The 20982-nt window shown below is 54.5% G+C and overlaps 1 protein-coding gene across 1 annotated transcript in view; it reads right to left on the minus strand.

Annotated features, from left to right (window-relative positions):
- Positions 1-20982, minus strand: part of DENND6B (DENN domain containing 6B) — a 53758-nt gene that overhangs the window by 16820 nt on the left and 15956 nt on the right. The window contains exons 6-13 of the mRNA XM_086886226.1: positions 17197-17302; positions 15260-15339; positions 15077-15139; positions 13449-13504; positions 12257-12379; positions 9299-9394; positions 6562-6656; positions 2107-2172 (exon numbers count right to left, since the gene is read on the minus strand). Coding sequence (XP_086742352.1) covers positions 2107-2172; positions 6562-6656; positions 9299-9394; positions 12257-12379; positions 13449-13504; positions 15077-15139; positions 15260-15339; positions 17197-17302 — 685 coding nt within the window. The remainder of the gene's footprint in view (positions 1-2106; positions 2173-6561; positions 6657-9298; positions 9395-12256; positions 12380-13448; positions 13505-15076; positions 15140-15259; positions 15340-17196; positions 17303-20982) is intronic.

A 20982-nucleotide genomic window follows, 5' to 3' on the forward strand; every position in this document is an offset into this window, starting at 1 on the left:
ATCAATCAATCGATCAATCGATCAATCAGGGATCAATCAGGGGGGAGGGGCTCCCGCACTCAATCAGGGATCAATCAGGGATCAATCAGGGATCAATCAAACGATCAATCAATCAATCGATTAATCAGGGATCAATCAGGGATCAATCAGGGATCAATCAGGGATCAATCAGGGATCAATCAATCGATCAACCAATCAATCGATCAATCAGGGATCAATCAGGGATCAATCAGGGATCAATCAATCGATCAACCAATCAATCGATCAATCAGGGATCAATCAATCGATCAATCAGGGATCAATCAATCGATCAATCAATCGATCAATCAGGGATCAATCAGGGGGGGGGCTCCCGCACTCAATCAGGGATCAATCAGGGATCAATCAGGGATCAATCAGGGATCAATCAGGGATCAATCAATCGATCAATCAATCAATCGATCAATCAGGGATCAATCAGGGATCAATCAGGGAATCAATCAATCAATCAATCAGGGATCAATCAGGAATCAATCAATCAATCAATCCGGGATCAATCAGGAAATCAATCAGGGATCAATCAGGGAATCAATCAATCAATCAATCAATCAGGGATCAATCAGGAATCAATAAGGGAATCAATCAGGTATCAATCAGGGAATCAGTCAGGGGATCAATCAGGGAATCAATCAATCAATCAATCAATCAGGGATCAATCAGGAATCAATCAATCAATCAATCCGGGATCAATCAGGGATCAATCAGGGAATCAATCAGGGATCAATCAGGAAATCAATCAGGGATCAATCAGGGAATCAATCAATCAATCAATCAATCAGGGATCAATCAGGAATCAATCAATCAATCAATCAATCAGGGATCAATCAGGAATCAATCAATCAATCAATCAGGGATCAATCAGGGATCAATAAGGGAATCAATCAGGTATCAATCAGGGAATCAGTCAGGGATCAATCAGGGAATCAATCAATCAGGGATCAATCAGGGATCAATCAGGGATCAATCAGGGATCAATCAATCAATCAGGGATCAATCAGGTGATCAATCAGGGGATCAATCAGGGATCGATCAGGGATCAATCAATCAGGAATCAATCAAGGATCAATCAGGAAATCAATCAGGGGATCAATCAGGGGATCAATCAGGAATCAATCAATCAATCAATCCGGGATCAATCAATCAATCAGGAATTAATCAGGGATCAATCAGGAAATCAATCAGGGGATCAATCAGGGGATCAATCAGGGAATCAATCAATCAATCAATCCAGGATCAATCAATCAATCAGGAATTAATCAGGGATCAATCCCTCATTGACAGTGGGGGGCGCAGGGCCGGGGGGAGGGGCTCTCCCGCACTCAATCAGGGATCAATCAGGGATCAATCAATCGATCAATCAGGGATCAATCAGGGAATCAATCAGGTGATCAATCAGGGATCAATCAGGGGGGAGGGGCTCCCCACACTCAATCAGGGATCAATCAGGGATCAATCAGGGATCAATAAATCGATCAATCAATCAGGGATCAATCAGGGATCAATAAATCGATCAATCAATCAGGGATCAATCAGGGATCAATCAGGGATCAATCAGGGATCAATCAATCAGGGATCAATCAGGGATCAATCAGGGATCAATCAAGTGATCAATCAGGGATCAATCAATCAATCGATCAATCGATCAATCAGGGATCAATCAGGGGGGAGGGGCTCCCGCACTCAATCAGGGATCAATCAATCAATCAATCGATCAGGGATCAATCAGGGATCAATCAGGGATTAATCAATCAATCGATCAATCAATCGATCAATCAATCGATCAATCAATCGATCAATCGATCGATCAATCAATCAATCAATCAGGGATCAATCAGGGATCAATCAATCAATCAATCAATCAAGGATCAATCAATCAATCAATCAATCAGGGATCAATCAGGGATCAATTGATCAATCAGGGATCAATCAGGGATCAATCAATCAATCAATCAATCAAGGATCAATCAATCAATCAATCGATCAATCAATCAATCAATCAGGGATCAATCAATCAGGGATCAATCAATCGATCAGGGATCAATAGGGGGGAGGGGCTCCCGCCCTCACCGGGTTTTGTGTCCAGCGATTTCAGCTTGGCCAATTTCTTCACCTTCACCTGCTTGGGCAGCTCCCCTGGGGACACAGGGGACAGGGGGGGCTGGGGGGACACGGGGGTCTGGGGGGACACTGGGGGTCCTGGGGGGGGCACGGGGGGGCTGGGGGGGCACGGGGGGGCACGGGGGGGGACACTGGGGATCCTGGGGGTGACAGTGGGGGTCTGGGGGGGACAATGGGGGTCCTGTCCCCTCCTGAGGGGACCCCTGGAGCCATCCCAGCGGGGACACGGGGGGCACGGGGGGCACGGGGGGGTCTGGGGGGACAATCGGGGTCCTGTCCCCTCCTGGAGCCATCCCAGAGGGGACACGGGGGGTCTGGGGGGGACACTGGGGGTTCCCAATTCTCCAGCAGTCCCAACATTCCTGGTCCCCTCTGGAATTGTGGAATTCCCATTCCCAGGGGTTCATTCCCAGCTCCGGAGGGGCCCAGGGGATCCCAGCAGGATTTTCCCTGCCCCAGGTGGGGATCCCAGCGGGATTTTCTCTGCCCCAGGGTATCCCAGCGGGATTTTCTCTGCCCCAGGGGATCCCAGTGGGATTTTCCCTGCCCCAGGGGATCCCAGCGGGATTTTCCCTGCCCCAGGTGGGGATCCCAGCAGGATTTTCTCTGCCCCAGGGGATCCCAGCAGGATTTTCCCTGCCCCAGGTGGGGATCCCAGCGGGATTTTCTCTTCCCCAGGGGATCCCAGCAGGATTTTCCCTGCCCCAGGGGATCCCAGCAGGATTTTCCCTGCCCCAGGGGATCCCAGCGGGATTTTCTCTGCCCCAGGTGGGGATCCCAGCAGGATTTTCCCTGCCCCAGGGGATCCCAGCAGGATTTTCCCTGCCCCAGGGGATCCCAGCAGGATTTTCCCTGCCCCAGGGGATCCCAGCAGGATTTTCCCTGCCCCAGGGGATCCCAGTGGGATTTTCTCTGCCCCAGGGGATCCCAGCAGGATTTTCCCTGCCCCAGGGGATCCCAGTGGGATTTTCTCTGCCCCAGGGATCCCAGTGGGATTTTCCCTGCCCCAGGTGGGGATCCCAGCAGGATTTTCTCTGCCCCAGGGGATCCCAGCAGGATTTTCCCTGCCCCAGGGGATCCCAGCGGGATTTTCCCTGCCCCAGGGGATCCCAGCGGGATTTTCTCTGCCCCAGGGGATCCCAGCAGGATTTTCCCTGCCCCAGGTGGGGATCCCAGCGGGATTTTCTCTGCCCCAGGGGATCCCAGCAGGATTTTCCCTGCCCCAGGGGATCCCAGCGGGATTTTCCCTGCCCCAGGGGATCCCAGCGGGATTTTCCCTGCCCCAGGTGGGGATCCCAGCAGGATTTTCCCTGCCCCAGGGGATCCCAGCAGGATTTTCCCTGCCCCAGGTGGGGATCCCAGCAGGATTTTCTCTGCCCCAGGGGATCCCAGCAGGATTTTCCCTGCCCCAGGGGATCCCAGCGGGATTTTCCCTGCCCCAGGGGATCCCAGCGGGATTTTCCCTGCCCCAGGGGATCCCAGTGGGATTTTCCCTGCCCCAGGGGATCCCAGCAGGATTTTCCCTGCCCCAGGGGATCCCAGCAGGATTTTCTCTGCCCCAGGGGATCCCAGTGGGATTTTCTCTTCCCCAGGGGATCCCAGCAGGATTTTCCCTGCCCCAGGGGATCCCAGTGGGATTTTCCCTGCCCCAGGGGATCCCAGCGGGATTTTCCCTGCCCCAGGGGATCCCAGCAGGATTTTCTCTGCCCCAGGGGATCCTAGCGGGATTTTCTCTGCCCCAGGGGATCCCAGCAGGATTTTCCTCTCCTGGGAGCTCCAGGACAGCGATTCCTGCTCTCCCTGCCCGGGGCACAGCCGGGGCTGCGAGGGGATCCGGGGAATGCAGGGGACACAGGGGATCCATGGGATCCAGGGGATCCAGGGGATCCAGGGGATCCGGGGGATCCGGGGAATGCAGGGGATCCCGGGAATCCAGGGGATCCAGGGGATCCAGGGGATGCAGGGAATGCAGGAGATCCAGGGAATCCAGGGGATCCAGGGGACCCAGGGGATCCGGGGGATCCCAGGAATGCAGGGGATCCCGGGAATCCAGGGGATGCAGGGAATGCAGGAGATCCAGGGAATCCAGGGGATCCAGGGGATGCAGGGGATCCGGGGGATCCGGGGGATCCAGGGGATCCAGGGAATCCAGGGGATCCAGGGGATCCAGGGGATCCCGGCTGGGGCAGCTCCTGCAGCCTCCGGCTGCTCCCCAGCCCCAGCGAGCCCTGGGCCAGCCCCCAACAGCACCCTGAGACCCCCCAACAGCACCCTGAGCCCCCCAACAGCACCCTGAGCCCCCCAACAGCACCCTGAGACCCCCTGGCACCCCCAAACTCACCTGGCACCCCAATCTCCCCCAGCACCCCAAACACCCCCGGCACCCCAATCTCCCCTGTTTGGTTCCCCTGGCACCCCAATCTCACCTGACACCTCAATCTCATCTGACACCCCAATCTCCCCCCGCACCCCAATGTCCCCGTTCCGGGGCTCCCCTGACACCCCAATCCCCGTTCCGGGGCTCACCTGCCATGCGGGGCTACCCCGACACCCCAATATCCCCGTTCCGGGGCTCCCCTGACACCCCAATGTCCCCTGACACCCCAATGTCCCCTGACACCCCAATGTCCCCGTTTCGGGGCTCACCTGCCATGCGGGGCTCCCCTGACACCCCAATCCCCCCTGACACCCCAATGTCCCCGTTCCGGGGCTCCCCTGACACCCCAATGTCACCTGACACCCCAATGTCCCCTGACACCCCAATATCCCAGTTTTGGGGCTCCCCTGACACCCCAATATCCCCGTTTTGGGGCTCACCTGCCATGCGGGGCTCACCTGACACCCCAATGTCCCCGTTCCGGGGCTCCCCTGACACCCCAATATCCCCATTTCGGGGCTCACCTGCCATGCGGGGCTCCCCTGACACCCCAATGTCCCCTGACACCCCAATGTCCCCTGTCACCCCAATGTCCCCGTTCCGGGGCTCCCCTGACACCCCAATGTCCCCTGACACCCCAATGTCCCCCGACACCCCAATGTCCCCGTTCCGGGGCTCACCTGCCATGCGGGGCTCCCCTGACACCCCAATATCCCAGTTTTGGGGCTCACCTGCCATGCGGGGCTCACCTGACACCCCAATGTCCCCTGACACCCCAATGTCCCCGTTCCGGGGCTCACCTGACACCCCAATGTCCCCTGACACCCCAATGTCCCCCAGCACCCCAATGTCCCCGTTCCGGGCCTCCCCTGACACCCCAATGTCCCCTGACACCCCAATGTCCCCGTTTCGGGGCTCACCTGACACCCCAATGTCCCCTGACACCCCAATATCCCCTGACACCCCAATATCCCCTGACACCCCAATGTCCCCTGACACCCCAATATCCCCTGACACCCCAATGTCCCCTGACACCCCAATGTCCCCGTTTTGGGGCTCACCTGACACCCCAATGTCCCCTGACATCCCAATATCCCCTGACACCCCAATGTCCCCCCGCACCCCAATGTCCCCGTTCCGGGGCTCCCCTGACACCCCAATGTCCCCCAGCACCCCAATGTCCCCGTTTTGGGGCTCACCTGACACCCCAATGTCCCCTGACATCCCAATCTCCCCTGACACCCCAATGTCCCCCAGCACCCCAATGTCCCCTGACACCCCAATGTCCCCGTTTCGGGGCTCACCTGCCATGCGGGGCTCCCCTGACACCCCAATGTCCCCTGACACCCCAATGTCCCCGTTTCGGGGCTCCCCCGACACCCCAATGTCCCCTGACACCCCAATGTCCCCGTTTCGGGGCTCACCTGCCATGCGGGGCTCACCTGACACCCCAATGTCCCCCGACACCCCAATGTCCCCCGTTTTGGGGCTCCCCTGACACCCCAATGTCCCCCAGCACCCCAATCTCCCCTGACACCCCAATGTCCCCGTTTTGGGGCGGTGAGCCATGCGGGGCTCCCCTGACACCCCAATGTCCCCCGACACCCCAATGTCCCCTGACACCCCAATGTCCCCCAGCACCCCAATGTCCCCGTTCCGGGGCTCCCCTGACACCCCAATGTCCCCTGTCACCCCAATGTCCCCGTTCCGGGGCTCCCCTGACACCCCAATGTCCCCTGACACCCCAATGTCCCCGTTCCGGGGCTCCCCTGACACCCCAATGTCCCCCAGCACCCCAATGTCCCCGTTTTGGGGCTCACCTGCCATGCGGGGCTCCCCTGACACCCCAATGTCCCCTGTCACCCCAATGTCCCCTGACACCCCAATGTCCCCGTTCCGGGGCTCCCCCGACACCCCAATGTCCCCTGTCACCCCAATGTCCCCGTTTTGGGGCTCACCTGCCATGCGGGGCTCCCCTGACACCCCAATGTCCCCTGTCACCCCAATGTCCCCGTTTTGGGGCTCACCTGCCATGCGGGGCTCCCCCACCCGCAGGATGTGGGGCCAGTGCTGCAGGGTTTTGATGAAGAAGGGGTTGGTGACACCCACGACAATGTTGGGCCTGCAAGGAGGGGCCAGGCTGAGCACTGGGGACACTGGGGTGGCACTGGGGACACTGGGGTGGCACTGGGGTGGCACTGGGGACACACTGGGGACACTGGGGACACTGGGGTGGCACTGGGGACACACTGGGGGTGACACTGGGGACACTGGGGTGGCACTGGGGACACTGGGGCTGAGCACTGGGGACACTGGTGTGGCACTGGGGACACTGGGGTGGCACTGGGGACACGGGGGTGGCACTGGGGACACTGGGGTGGCACAGGGGGACACTGGCAGGGCACTGGGGACACGGGGGTGGCACTGGGGGTGGCACTGGGGACACTGGGGGTGACACTGGGGACACTGGGGCTGAGCACTGGGGACACTGGGGTGGCACTGGGGACACACTGGGGGTGGCACTGGGGACACGGGGGTGGCACTGGGGACACTGGGGGTGGCACTGGGGACACACTGGGGGTGGCACTGGGGACACTGGGGGTGTCATTGGGGACACTGGGGGTGGCAGTGGGGACACTGGGGTGGCACTGGGGACACGGGGGTGGCACTGGGGGTGGCAGTGGGGACACTGGGGGTGGCACTGGGGACACTGGGGACACTGGGGACATGGGGTGGCACTGGGGGTGTCATTGGGGACACTGGGGTGGCACTGGGGACACTGGGGGTGGCACTGGGGACACACTGGGGGTGGCACTGGGGACACTGGGGCTGAGCACTGGGGACACTGGGGTGGCACTGGGGGTGTCATTGGGGACACTGGTAGGGCACAGGGGGACACTGGGGGTGTCATTGGGGACACTGGGGGTGGCACTGGGGACACTGGGGGTGGCACTGGGGACATGGGGTGGCACTGGGGGTGGCACTGGGGACACTGGGGTGGCACTGGGGACACGGGGGTGGCACTGGGGACACACTGGGGGTGACACTGGGGACACACTGGGGGTGACACTGGGGACACTGGGGTGGCACTGGGGACACTGGGGGTGACACTGGGGACACTGGGGGTGGCACTGGGGACACTGGGGGTGTCATTGGGGACACTGGGGGTGGCACTGGGGACACTGGGGCTGAGCACTGGGGACACTGGGGTGGCACTGGGGACATGGGGGGTGGCACTGGGGACACTGGTGTGTCACTGGGGACAGGGGGGGTGGCACTGGGGACACTGGGGCTGAGCACTGGGGACACACTGGGGACACTGGGGACACGGGGGGTGGCACTGGGGACACTGGGGTGGCACTGGGGACACACTGGGGGTGTCATTGGGGACACTGGGGTGGCACTGGGGACACGGGGGTGGCACTGGGGACACTGGGGTGGCACTGGGGACACGGGGGGTGTCATTGGGGACACTGGGGCTGAGCACTGGGGACACTGGGGTGGCACTGGGGACACACGGGGGGTGTCATTGGGGACACTGGGGGTGGCACTGGGGACACTGGGTGTGCCTGGGGAGTCCTGGCAGGGCACAGGAGGGTCCTGGCAGGGCACAGGAGGGTCCTGGCAGGGCAAAGGGGGGTCCTGGCAGGGCACAGGAGGGTCCTGGCAGGGCACAGGGAGGTCTTGGCAGGGCACAGGGGGTCCTGGCAGGGCACAGGAGGGTGCTGGCAGGGCACAGGGGGATCCTGGCAGGGCACAGGAGGGTCCTGGCAGGGCACAGCGGGTGCTGGCAGGGCACAGGAGGGTCCTGGCAGGGCACAGGGAGGCCTTGGCAGGGCACAGGGGATGCTGGCAGGGCACAGAGGGTCCTGGCAGGGCACAGGAGGGTCCTGGCAGGGCACAGGGGGTCCTGGCAGGGCACAGGGGGGTCCTGGCAGGGCACAGGGGGTGCTGGCAGGGCACAGGGAGGCCTTGGCAGGGCACAGGGGGGTCCTGGCAGGGCACAGAGGGTCCTGGCAGGGCACAGGAGGGTCCTGGCAGGGCACAGGGGGTCCTGGCAGGGCACAGGGGGGTCCTGGCAGGGCACAGGGAGGTCTTGGCAGGGCACAGGAGGGTCCTGGCAGGGCACAGGGAGGTCTTGGCAGGGCACAGAGGGTCCTGGCAGGGCACAGGGGGTCCTGGCAGGGCACAGGAGGGTCCTGGCAGGGCACAGAGAGGTCTTGGCAGGGCACTGGGGGTCCTGGCAGGGCACAGGGAGGCCTTGGCAGGGCACAGGAGGGTCCTGGCAGGGCACAGGGAGGTCTTGGCAGGGCACAGGAGGGTCCTGGCAGGGCACAGGAGGGTGCTGGCAGGGCACAGGAGGGTCCTGGCAGGGCACAGGAGGGTCCTGGCAGGGCACAGGAGGGTGCTGGCAGGGCACAGGAGGGTCCTGGCAGGGCACAGGGAGGCCTTGGCAGGGCACAGGAGGGTCCTGGCAGGGCACATGGGGTCCTGGCAGGGCACAGGAGGGTCCTGGCAGGGCACAGGAGGGTGCTGGCAGGGCACAGGGGGATCCTGGCAGGGCACAGGAGGGTCCTGGCAGGGCACAGGAGGGTCCTGGCAGGGCACAGGAGGGTCCTGGCAGGGCACAGGGGGTGCTGGCAGGGCACAGGAGGGTCCTGGCAGGGCACAGGAGGGTCCTGGCAGGGCACAGGGGGTGCTGGCAGGGCACAGGGGGTGCTGGCAGGGCACAGGAGGGTCCTGGCAGGGCACAGGGGCACTCACGGGGCCTGGGTACGTGTGGTGTACTCCTTGAACTCGCTGTCGTGGATGGTGAAGTAGGGCCGGAAGTCGCAGCAGTAACGCAGCGGGGCCAGGCAGCTGCAGGGACAGGCAGTGTCACCCCGGGCAGGGCAGGGTCACCCTGGGCACGGCAGGGTCACCCTGGGCACGGCAGAGACACCCTGGGCATGGCAGGGTCACCCTGGGCACGGCAGAGACACCCCGGGCATGGCAGGGTCACCCTGGGCACGGCAGGGTCACCCTGGTAATGGCAGGGTCACCCTGGGCATGGCAGGGTCACCCTTTGGCATGGCTCAGGGCACTCCAGGCCAGCACAGGGGACAGTCCCTGCCCTGTGCCCACCCTGGGGCTGCCCCAGCCCAGGGCCATCGGCCCCCTGCCCCCCTGGCCCCTCTGGGCTCGTGTCCCCCCGGGCCTGTCCCAGCTTTCCAGCCCCTGTGCCCAGCCTGGAGCCCTTGGGCACCCCCAGGGCAGCTCCTGCCCCTCGGCCTGGCCGAGCCCTGGGGGGAGCCCCAGGTTTGGGGTGTGCGCTGAGGCAGAGCTCTGAGCTGGGCTGGGAACGTTCCCCAGGAACGTTCTGGAAGCCTCAGATCCCTCCTCTCCATCCTCGCTGCAAAACCAGAGTGGAACTGTCACCCTGAAATTACAGCCTGCAGATTGTATGGAGCATTGGACTTTAGATTGAATTAATTATTATATTAATAATTCTATTAATAATTAGAATTATATAATACATATTATAATTATATAATATAATAATTATGATTATATTAATAATTCTATTAATAATTATAATTTTATAATATATATTATAATTATGATTATATAATATAATAATTATAATTATATTAATAATTATATTAAATAAAAATATAAATATATTATTATAAAAGCATTATGGTATTATATTCTATATATTATATACTAATATTCCATATTATTATATACTGTATTTTATAGTATATACTATTATTATGTACAATATATTATACTATTATTATAATATATAGTATATTATATATTATATACTATATACTATATAATTGTATATACTATGATACACTATTAGATATTATATAGATTATAAATATAGTATATATTATATTAGTATTATAGTATTATATAGTATACATTATATACTAATATTATATACTATTATATACTATATTATATAGAATGTACTATTATTATATACAGTATATTATACTATAATTATAATATATAGTATATTATATATTATATATTATATATTATGTATTATATATTATATATTATATATACTATATATTATATATTATATATTATATATAATATATTATATATAATATATTATATATAATATATAATATATAATATATTATATATTATATATTATATATTATATATTATATATTATATATTATATATTATATATTATATATTATATATTATATATTAATATTCTATATTATATAACTGTATATACTGTTATATACTATTACATATAGTATATATTATATATAATAGCATATACTATTATATAGTATTATATATATTATATATAGTATGTATTATAATAGTATTATAGTATTATATAGTATAAAATATATACTAATATTTTATACTATTATATACTATATTATATAGCATATACTATTATTATGTACAGTATATGATACTATTATTATAATATATAGTGTATTTAATATTATAGTATATAATAGCATATACTATTATATATTTTATATATATAATATATATTATATATAATATATATATTATGTATTATAATAGTATTATAGTATTATATAGTATAAAATATATCATATACTAATATTAAATGCTATTATATATATAGTATATAATATATTATATAGTATTATTATAATAGTATATTATAGAATTATATTATTGTTTATAATGTTGGTAGTTTCGTTGTTCATTTTTCCTTTTTGCTTTTCTTTTTGTTAAACCAAAAAGGGTGAGATGGAATATTGTATTTTATATTATAATTAATTATTATATTATATATTATTATAATAGTATTATAGTTTTATATAGTATATATTATATACTAATATTATATACTATTAAATACTATATTATATAGTATAGACTATTATTATACACAGTATATTATACTATTATTATAATACATAGTGTATTATATATGATATACTAGAAACTATATAGTAGTATATACTATTATATATTATTATATGTACTATATATACTATATATAGTATATATTATAATAGTATTATAGTATTATATAGTATATAATATATTATATACTAATATTTTATACTATTATATACTATATTACATAGTATAAAATATTATTATATACAGTATATTATACTATTATTATAATATATGGTATATATTATATACTATATACTAAAAATAGTATATACTATTATATATATTATATCTAGTATCTATTATCTATAATAGTATATACTATGATATACTATTATATATTATATAGATTATAGATATAGTACATATTATAGTAGTATTATAATATTATATAGTATATATTATATACTAATATTATATACTATTATAGACTATATTATATTGAATGTACTATTATTATATACAGTATATTATACTATTATTATAATATATAGTGTATTATATATTATATACTATATTCTACATAATAGTATATACTACTATATACTATATTATATATTTATAGTATATATTATATATAATAGTATATGCTATTATATAGTATTATATATATTATATTGTATATATAGTATAGTGTATATATAGTATATATTATAATAGTATTATTGATTATAGTATTTAATATAATATAATATAATATAATATAATATAATATAATATAATATAATATAATATATTGCAAAGCTTCCACGGGCAAACTAAACCGAAATTCGAGTTTTTTGCTGGGGTCCCCAGCCCCCCAAACCCTGCAGGAGTCACCTGGTGAGGGCCAGGACCATCTCTGAGGACACGCTTGGGGACGGTGCCATCACCACCATGGGCTCCCCCAGCAGCATCAGCTCCCACAGCATCTGGATGTGGATCAGCACGGGCTGGAAACATCTGGATACACCGAGGGACAGAGCTCAGGATGGAGCTGTGCTCCCCCAGCCCTGCTGCCCCCCGGGAATTTGGGATCCGGGATGGACTTCCAGCATTCCAGGGGATTCAGGTGTCTCCACCTGGGATGGACTTCCAGCATTCCACAGGGGATTCAGGTGTCTCCACCTGGGATGGAATTCCAGCATTCCAGGGGATTCAGGTGTCTCCACCTGGGATGGACTTCCAGCATTCCACAGGGGATTCAGGTGTCTCCACCTGGGATGGACTTCCAGCATTCCAGGGGATTCAGGTGTCTCCACCTGGACTCTCACTCGTTGCTTTTGTACAGGTTTAAAGGAAATGCAGGTGGGGTCTCACCTGGGCACAGGGGCAGGGTCCCCCCTCCCCTGCGGGCTCAGCCCAGCCCTGGGGGGCTCTGGGCTGGCTCAGGTCACCCCCAGCACCCCCAAATCCCTGTCCCAGGGCTGCTCCAGGCTCCTGCCCAGCCTGGATTGAACCCAGGGCTGCCCTGACCAGGGTGCAGCACCCTGGACTTGGCCTTGTTACACCCCAGGAGGTTCATGGGGACAGATGTTGGGGACAGCTGTTGTTACACCCCAGGAGGTTCATGGGGACAGATGTTGGGGACAGATGTTGTTACACCCCAGGAGGTTCATGGGGACAGATGTTGGGGACAGCTGTTGTTACACCCCAGGCGGTTCATGGGGACAGATGTTGGGGACAGATGTTGGGGACAGATGTTGTTACACCCCAGGAGGTTCCCGAGGCCAGATGTTGGGGACAGATGTTGTTACACCCCAGGGGATTCCCGAGGCCAGATGTTGCTCTCGGTGTGAGATCAGGACACCCCTGGACACCACAGGATGGACCCAGGAACGGCACATCCCGTGCTGGACGTGCCTGGGACACTCCCCTGGGGGATTTTGGGCAGCAGCTGCTCCCCAGCCCCTCGCTCAGCTCAAACCCAGAACCCCAGAGGAGCTCCAGGGACGCGGCAGCGCTGGACTCTGCAGCACCCCGAGATTTGGGGGATGCCCCCAGCAGGGAGAGGGGCAGAGGAGCCTCTCACCTGAACAGATCCAGCTCATGAACGCTGGGGAGGACCAGGGGCGCTGGTAGCAGGTTCTGGGGGAGGAAGGGAGACAGGAAAAGCTGTCAGCAGCTGGGAGGAGGCTGCAGCTCCAGCTGGAATCGCTGCCCAGCTCCCCCAGGGAACAAGGGGCTCACACCCTGCAGCTCCCCATCCCAAACCCATCCCAAACAGATCCCAAACAGATCCCAAACCCATCCCAAACCCATCCCAAACCCATCCCAAACCCATCCCAAACTCATCCCAAACCCATCCCAAACCCATCCCAAACCCATCCCAAACTCATCCCAAACCCATCCCTGTGCCTGCAGCTCCTCATCCCAAAGCCATCCCAAAGCCATCCCAAACCCATCCCTGTTCCCACAATCCAAGGAAGGTTCCCTTCCCTTCCCTTCCCTTCCCTTCCCTTCCCTTCCCTTCCCTTCCCTTCCCTTCCCTTCCCTTCCCTTCCCTTCCCTTCCCTTCCCTTCCCTTCCCTTCCCTTCCCTTCCCTTCCCTTCCCTTCCCTTCCCTTCCCTTCCCTTCCCTTCCCTTCCAGCTGGGAGAGGCTGCCCAGGGCTGCTCCCAGGGTTCTTTCCCAGGGTTCTTTCCCAGGGTTCTTTCCCAGGGTTCTTTCCCAGGGTTCTTTCCCAGGGTTCTTTCCCAGGGTTCTTTCCCAGGGTTCTTTCCCAGGGTTCTTTCCCAGGGTTTCCTGTGCTGGGAGCGTTTGGGGCTCGCAGGGGCAGCACAGCGGGGTCAGGCTCAGCAGGGAGGGGAAAGGGGGAGGGATCCACACCAAAACACCGGAGCAAATTCCAAACGGGTCAAGGAGGCGGGAGAGGCAGCAGGAATTCCCAGGAATTCCCAGGAATTCCCAGGAATTCCCAGGAAGGGCAGGGGGTGAAACACCCGCACTGGGTGCAGAGAGCCAGGGGTGATCCAGCTGAGCCTGGAGCGGCGCTGCTGGGACCACACGGATCCCAGGCCACAGGATCCCGGGATCCCCAGGATCCCAGGATTCATCCCCAGGATCCCAGGATTCATCCCCAGGATCCCAGGACTACCAGGATCCCAGAATCCTCAGGATTCCCAGGATCCCCAGGATCCATCCCCAGGATCCATCCCCAGGATACCCAGGATTCCCAGCATCCCCAGGATGCCAGGATCCCCAGGATCCCCAAGATCCCAGGATTCATCCCCTGGATCCCAGGATCCCCAGAATCCCCAGGATCCCAGGATTCATCCCCAGGATCCCCGGATTCCCAGACCCCCAGGATCCCCAGGATCCATCCCCAGGATCCCAGAGATCCCCAGGATCCCCAGGATTCCCAGGATCCCCAGGATTCCCAGGATTCCCAGGACCCCAGGATTCCCAGGATCCATCCCCAGGATCCCAGAGATCCCCAGGATCCCCAGGATTCCCAGGATCCCCAGGATTCCCAGGATTCCCAGGATTCCCAGGATCCCCAGGATTCCCAGGATTCCCAGGATCCCCAGGATTCCCAGGACCCCAGGATCCATCCCCAGGATCTCCAGGATCCCCAGGATCCATCCCCAGGATCCCCAGGATCCCAGGATCCATCCCCAGGATCCCAGGGATCAGCTCCTCACCCAGGATCCCCTCTCACCTCCTGGTTGCACTGCTTCACCGGGCTGGAGCCGGCCTTGTCCACCCGCGACGGGATCCTCACCTGCACAGGGACGACAAACTCCTCCACCACCGATTCCCAGGGCAAAACTTGTGGGAATGTGGGGCTTTTCCAGGGATTTCACCTCCAGGAGGTGAACCCTAATCCCTCCCTGGATGGTACCTGGATGACCACTCCCATCACGGGCAGGTTCAGCGTCTGCCCGGGCACCGGCGGCGGCCACTGGTCGATCTCGTTGCACACTGAGGGAAGAGTTTGGGGGCAAATCCAGCTCATCCTGGAATTCCTGATGGGAATTGTTCCCTTTTCCCAGGTTATACACCCTCCCTGGCTCGGGGCAAACCCAGCTCATCCTGGAATTCCTGATGGGAATTGTTCCCTTTTCCCAGGTTACACACTCCCCATCCCTGGCTCGGGGCAAACCCAGCTCATCCCAGAATTCCTGATGGGAATTGTTCCCTTTTCCCAGGTTATACACCCATCCTTGGGCAAACCCAGCTCATCCCAGAATTCCTGATGGGAATTGTTCCCTTTTCCCAGGTTATACACTCTCCCTGGCTCAGGGCAAACCCAGCTCATCCTGGAATTCCCGACGGGAATTGTTCCCTTTTCCCAGGTTATACACTCCTCATCCCTGGGCAAACCCAGCTCATCCCAGAATTCCTGATGGGAATTGTTCCCTTTTCCCAGGTTATACACTCCTCATCCCTGGGCAAACCCAGCTCATCCCAGAATTCCCAATGGGAATTGTTCCCTTTTCCCAGGTTATACACTCCTCATCCCTGGGCAAACCCAGCTCATCCCAGAATTCCTGATGGGAATTGTTCCCTTTTCCCAGGTTATACACTCCTCATCCCTGGGCAAACCCAGCTCATCCCAGAATTCCTGATGGGAATTGTTCCCTTTTCCCAGCTTACACACTCCCCATCCCTGGCTTGGGGCAAACCCAGAGCGGATAAATCAGCGTGGAATGAACCGGGGGGAAAAGGCCTGAGGGAGGTGCAGCAGATTCCTGACTTTGGGAATATTCCCAATTCCCTGGGAACAGCCCCCATTCCTTAGGAACAGCCCCCATTCCTTGGGAACAGCCCCCATTCCCTAAGAACAGCCCCCATTCCCTAAGAACAGCCCCCATTCCTTGGGAACAGCCCCCATTCCATGGGAACAGCCCCCATTCCTTGGGAACAGCCCCCATTCCTTGGGAACAGCCCCCATTCCCTAAGAACAGCCCCCATTCCCTAAGAACAGCCCCCATTCCCTAAGAACAGCCCCCATTCCCTGGGAACAGCCCCCATTCCTTGGGAACAGCCCCCATTCCCTGGGAACAGCCCCCATTCCCTAAGAACAGCCCCCATTCCCTAAGAACAGCCCCCATTCCCTGGGAACAGCCCCCATTCCCTAAGAACAGCCCCCATTCCCTGGGAACAGCCTACATCCAGACTGAGATTCCTTTACCCCTGGTTTTCCCCTTGGCCAGGTCAGGGAAGGTCATTCCCTGATGGAATTTTCCAGAATCCCAAGCTGCTCCCGGCCCTTCCCTGCCGGAATTTTCCAGAATCCCAAGCTGCTCTCCCCACTCCCAGTCCTTTCCTGCTGGAATTTTCCAGAATCCCAAGCTGCTCTCCCCATTCCCAGTCTCTCCCTGCTGGAATTTTCCAGAATCCCAAGCTGCTCCTGGCCCTTCCCTGCTGGAATTTTCCAGAATCCCAAGCTGCTCCTGGCCCTTCCCTGCTGGAATTTTCCAGAATCCCAAGCTGCTCTCCCCACTCCCAGCCCTTCCCTGCTGGAATTTTCCAGAATCCCAAGCTGCTCTCCCCATTCCCAGTCTCTCCCTGCTGGAATTTTCCAGAATCCCAAGCTGCTCTCCCCACTCCCAGTCCTTTCCTGCTGGAATTTTCCAGAATCCCAAGCTGTTCCTGGTTTCCCTGCTGGAATTTTCCAGAATCCCAAGCTGCCCCTGCTTTCCCTGCTGGAATTTTCCAGAATCCCAAGGTGCTCTCCCCATTCCCAGTCTCTCCCTGCTGGAATTTTCCAGAATCCCAAGCTGTTCCTGGTTTCCCTGCTGGAATTTTCCAGAATCCCAAGGTTTCCCTCCTCACCTGCCTCCAGGCACGGCTCCAGCTTGTCGAAGTACTCCGGAGCGATCAGCTGCAGCAGGCACTGGAACAGCTTCACGTAGGGCAGGCGGGACACGAGCACCAGGGACTGGGAACGGCACATTTGGGATCATTGGGATCACTGGGATCATTGGGATCATTGGGATCCTGCCCCTGATCCCGGCAGGGACTGGGAACGGCACATTTGGGATCTTTGGGATCATTGGGATCCTTCCCCCGATCCCAGCACATAGGAAAGGTGTGGGACACGAGCACCAGGGACTGGGAATGGCACATTTGGGATCATTGGGATCATTGGGATCACTGGGATCATTGGGATCATTGGGATCCTTCCCCTGATCCTGGCAGGGACTGGGAACGGCACATTTGGGATCATTGGGATCATTGGGATCATTGGGATCCTTCCCCTGATCCCGACACTGGAACAGACACGAGCACCAGGGACTGGGAACGGCACATTTGGGATCATTGGGATCATTGGGATCATTGGGATCCTTCCCCTGATCCCGACACTGGAACAGACACGAGCACCAGGGACTGGGAACGGCACATTTGGGATCATTGGGATCACTGGGATCATTGGGATCATTGGGATCCTTCTTCTGATCCCGGCAGGGACTGGGAACGGCACATTTGGGATCATTGGGATCATTGGGATCATTGGGATCATTGGGATCATTGGAATCATTGGGATCATTGGGATCATTGGGATCCTTCCCCTGATCCTGGCAGGGACTGGGAATGGCACATTTGGGATCATTGGGATCAGGATCCTTCCCCCAATCCCAGCACGTAGGGAAGGTGTGGGACACGAGCACCAGGGACTGGGAACGGCACATTTGGGATCATTGGGATCATTGGGATCATTGGGATCATTGGGATCCTTCCCCTGATCCCGGCAGGGACTGGGAACGGCACATTTGGGATCATTGGGATCATTGGGATCACTGGGATCATTGGGATCATTGGGATCCTTCCCCTGATCCCGACACTGGAACAGACACTAGCACCAGGGACTGGGAACGGCACATTTGGGATCATTGGGATCACTGGGATCACTGGGATCATTGGGATCATTGTGATCCTGTCCCTGATCCCGGCAGGGACTGGGAACGGCACATTTGGGATCATTGGGATCATTGGGATCATTGGGATCCTTCCCCTGATCCCGACACTGGAACAGACACGAGCACCAGGGACTGGGAACGGCACATTTGGGATCATTGGGATCATTGGGATCATTGGGATCCTTCCCCTGATCCCGACACTGGAACAGACACGAGCACCAGGGACTGGGAACGGCACATTTGGGATCATTGGGATCACTGGGATCATTGGGATCATTGGGATCCTTCTTCTGATCCCGGCAGGGACTGGGAACGGCACATTTGGGATCATTGGGATCATTGGGATCATTGGGATCATTGGGATCATTGGAATCATTGGGATCATTGGGATCATTGGGATCCTTCCCCTGATCCTGGCAGGGACTGGGAATGGCACATTTGGGATCATTGGGATCAGGATCCTTCCCCCAATCCCAGCACGTAGGGAAGGTGTGGGACACGAGCACCAGGGACTGGGAACGGCACATTTGGGATCATTGGGATCATTGGGATCATTGGGATCATTGGGATCCTTCCCCTGATCCCGGCAGGGACTGGGAACGGCACATTTGGGATCATTGGGATCATTGGGATCACTGGGATCATTGGGATCATTGGGATCCTTCCCCTGATCCCGACACTGGAACAGACACGAGCACCAGGGACTGGGAACGGCACATTTGGGATCATTGGGATCACTGGGATCACTGGGATCATTGGGATCATTGTGATCCTGTCCCTGATCCCGGCAGGGACTGGGAACGGCACATTTGGGATCATTGGGATCATTGGGATCATTGGGATCCTTCCCCTGATCCCGACACTGGAACAGACACGAGCACCAGGGACTGGGAACGGCACATTTGGGATCATTGGGATCATTGGGATCCTTCCCCCAGTCCCAGCACATAGGGAATGTGGGACACGAGCACCAGGGACTGGGAACGGCACATTTGGGATCATTGGGATCACTGGGATCATTGGGATCCTTCCCCTGATCCCAGCAGGGACTGGGAACGGCACATTTGGGATCATTGGGATCATTGGGATCATTGGGATCATTGGGATCCTGTCCCTGATCCCGGCAGGGACTGGGAACAGCACATTTGGGATCATTGGGATCATTGGGATCATTGGGATCATTGGGATCATTGGGATCATTGGGATCCTTCCCCTGATCCTGGCAGGGACTGGGAATGGCACATTTGGGATCATTGGGATCATTGGGATCATTGGGATCACTGGGATCACTGGGATCATTTGGATCATTGGGATCATTGGGATCACTGGGATCATTGGGATCATTGGGATCATTGGGATCATTGGGATCATTGGGATCACTGGGATCATTTGGATTACTGGGATCACTGGGATCACTGGGATCACTGGGATCACTGGGATCACTGGGATCACTGGGATCATTTGGATCATTGGGATCAGGATCCTCCCCCCGATCCCACGGAGGGCTGGACTGTAAAACCCTGGCACAAAACCATGGAGAGCTCCCAAGCTTTTTCCAAGCCGGAATTTTTTTGGGATTCTTGCTGCCCACCCGTCCCCATCCGGGATTTGGGAAAGGAAAGGTGTGGGAGCACGGCCTGGGAAAAGAGCAGCTGGAAAGGGAATAAAAACCTGCTGGGTTCAAAGCTCCCAAAAATCATTTCAGGTGGAGGAGCACAAAGGAGACTCCTGAAATGGGAATTGGAGAATTCCTGAAATGGAAAATCAGGGAATGCTGGGGAAGGACAAAGGAATTTGGAATAAGGAATCGTGTCCAGCCTTTTTTGTTCTAATCTGGGGCTTCCTTGTGGAATAAATCCCTGTTTTTTACAGCCCAGCCCCACTGGGGGTCTCACACCGTTCTGCTCCATTCCATTAATGAGTGCTTTAATTAGGAATGCAGGAGTCATTTCCACACCTCCTGTCCAGCCCCAAACTCGGAATTCAAACCTCATCCAAGCATGACAATTCCTTCCCTGAGCAATCCCAGTGCTCCAGGGGAAAACTGAGGGGTTTGGAGGGGATGGGAACGGGATTTGTGCATCAGCAGGAGCCCCACAGGAGCTCCTGGGGCTGGAGGGGACAAAGATCAGGACAGGGCTGGGACTGAGGTGTCCCCATGGAGCAGCACGGGGGGGGACAGGCTCAGGCTGGGCCAGGACAGGCTCAGGATGGGCCAGGACAGGCTCAGGATGGGCCAGGACAGGCTCAGGCTGGGCCAGGACAGGCTCAGGCTGGGCCAGGACAGGCTCAGGATGGGCCAGGACAGGCTCAGGCTGGGCCAGGACAGGCTCAGGATGGGCCAGGACAGGCTCAGGTGGGCCAGGACAGGCTCAGGCTGGGCCAGGACAGGCTCAGGCTGGGCCAGGACAGGCTCAGGGTGGGCCAGGACAGGCTCAGGCTGGGCCAGGACAGGCTCAGGGTGGGCCAGGACAGGCTCAGGCTGGGCCAGGACAGGCTCAGGGTGGGCCAGGACAGGCTCAGGCTGGGCCAGGACAGGCTCAGGATGGGCCAGGACAGGCTCAGGGTGGGCCAGGACAGGCTCAGGCTGGGCCAGGACAGGCTCAGGATGGGCCAGGACAGGCTCAGGGTGGGCCAGGACAGGCTCAGGGTGGGCCAGGACAAGCTCAGGATGGGCCAGGACAGGCTCAGGCTGGGCCAG

This window comes from Cyanistes caeruleus, chromosome 4, assembly GCF_971803275.1.
Source record: "Cyanistes caeruleus chromosome 4, bCyaCae1.hap1.1, whole genome shotgun sequence".
NCBI lineage: Eukaryota > Metazoa > Chordata > Aves > Passeriformes > Paridae > Cyanistes > Cyanistes caeruleus.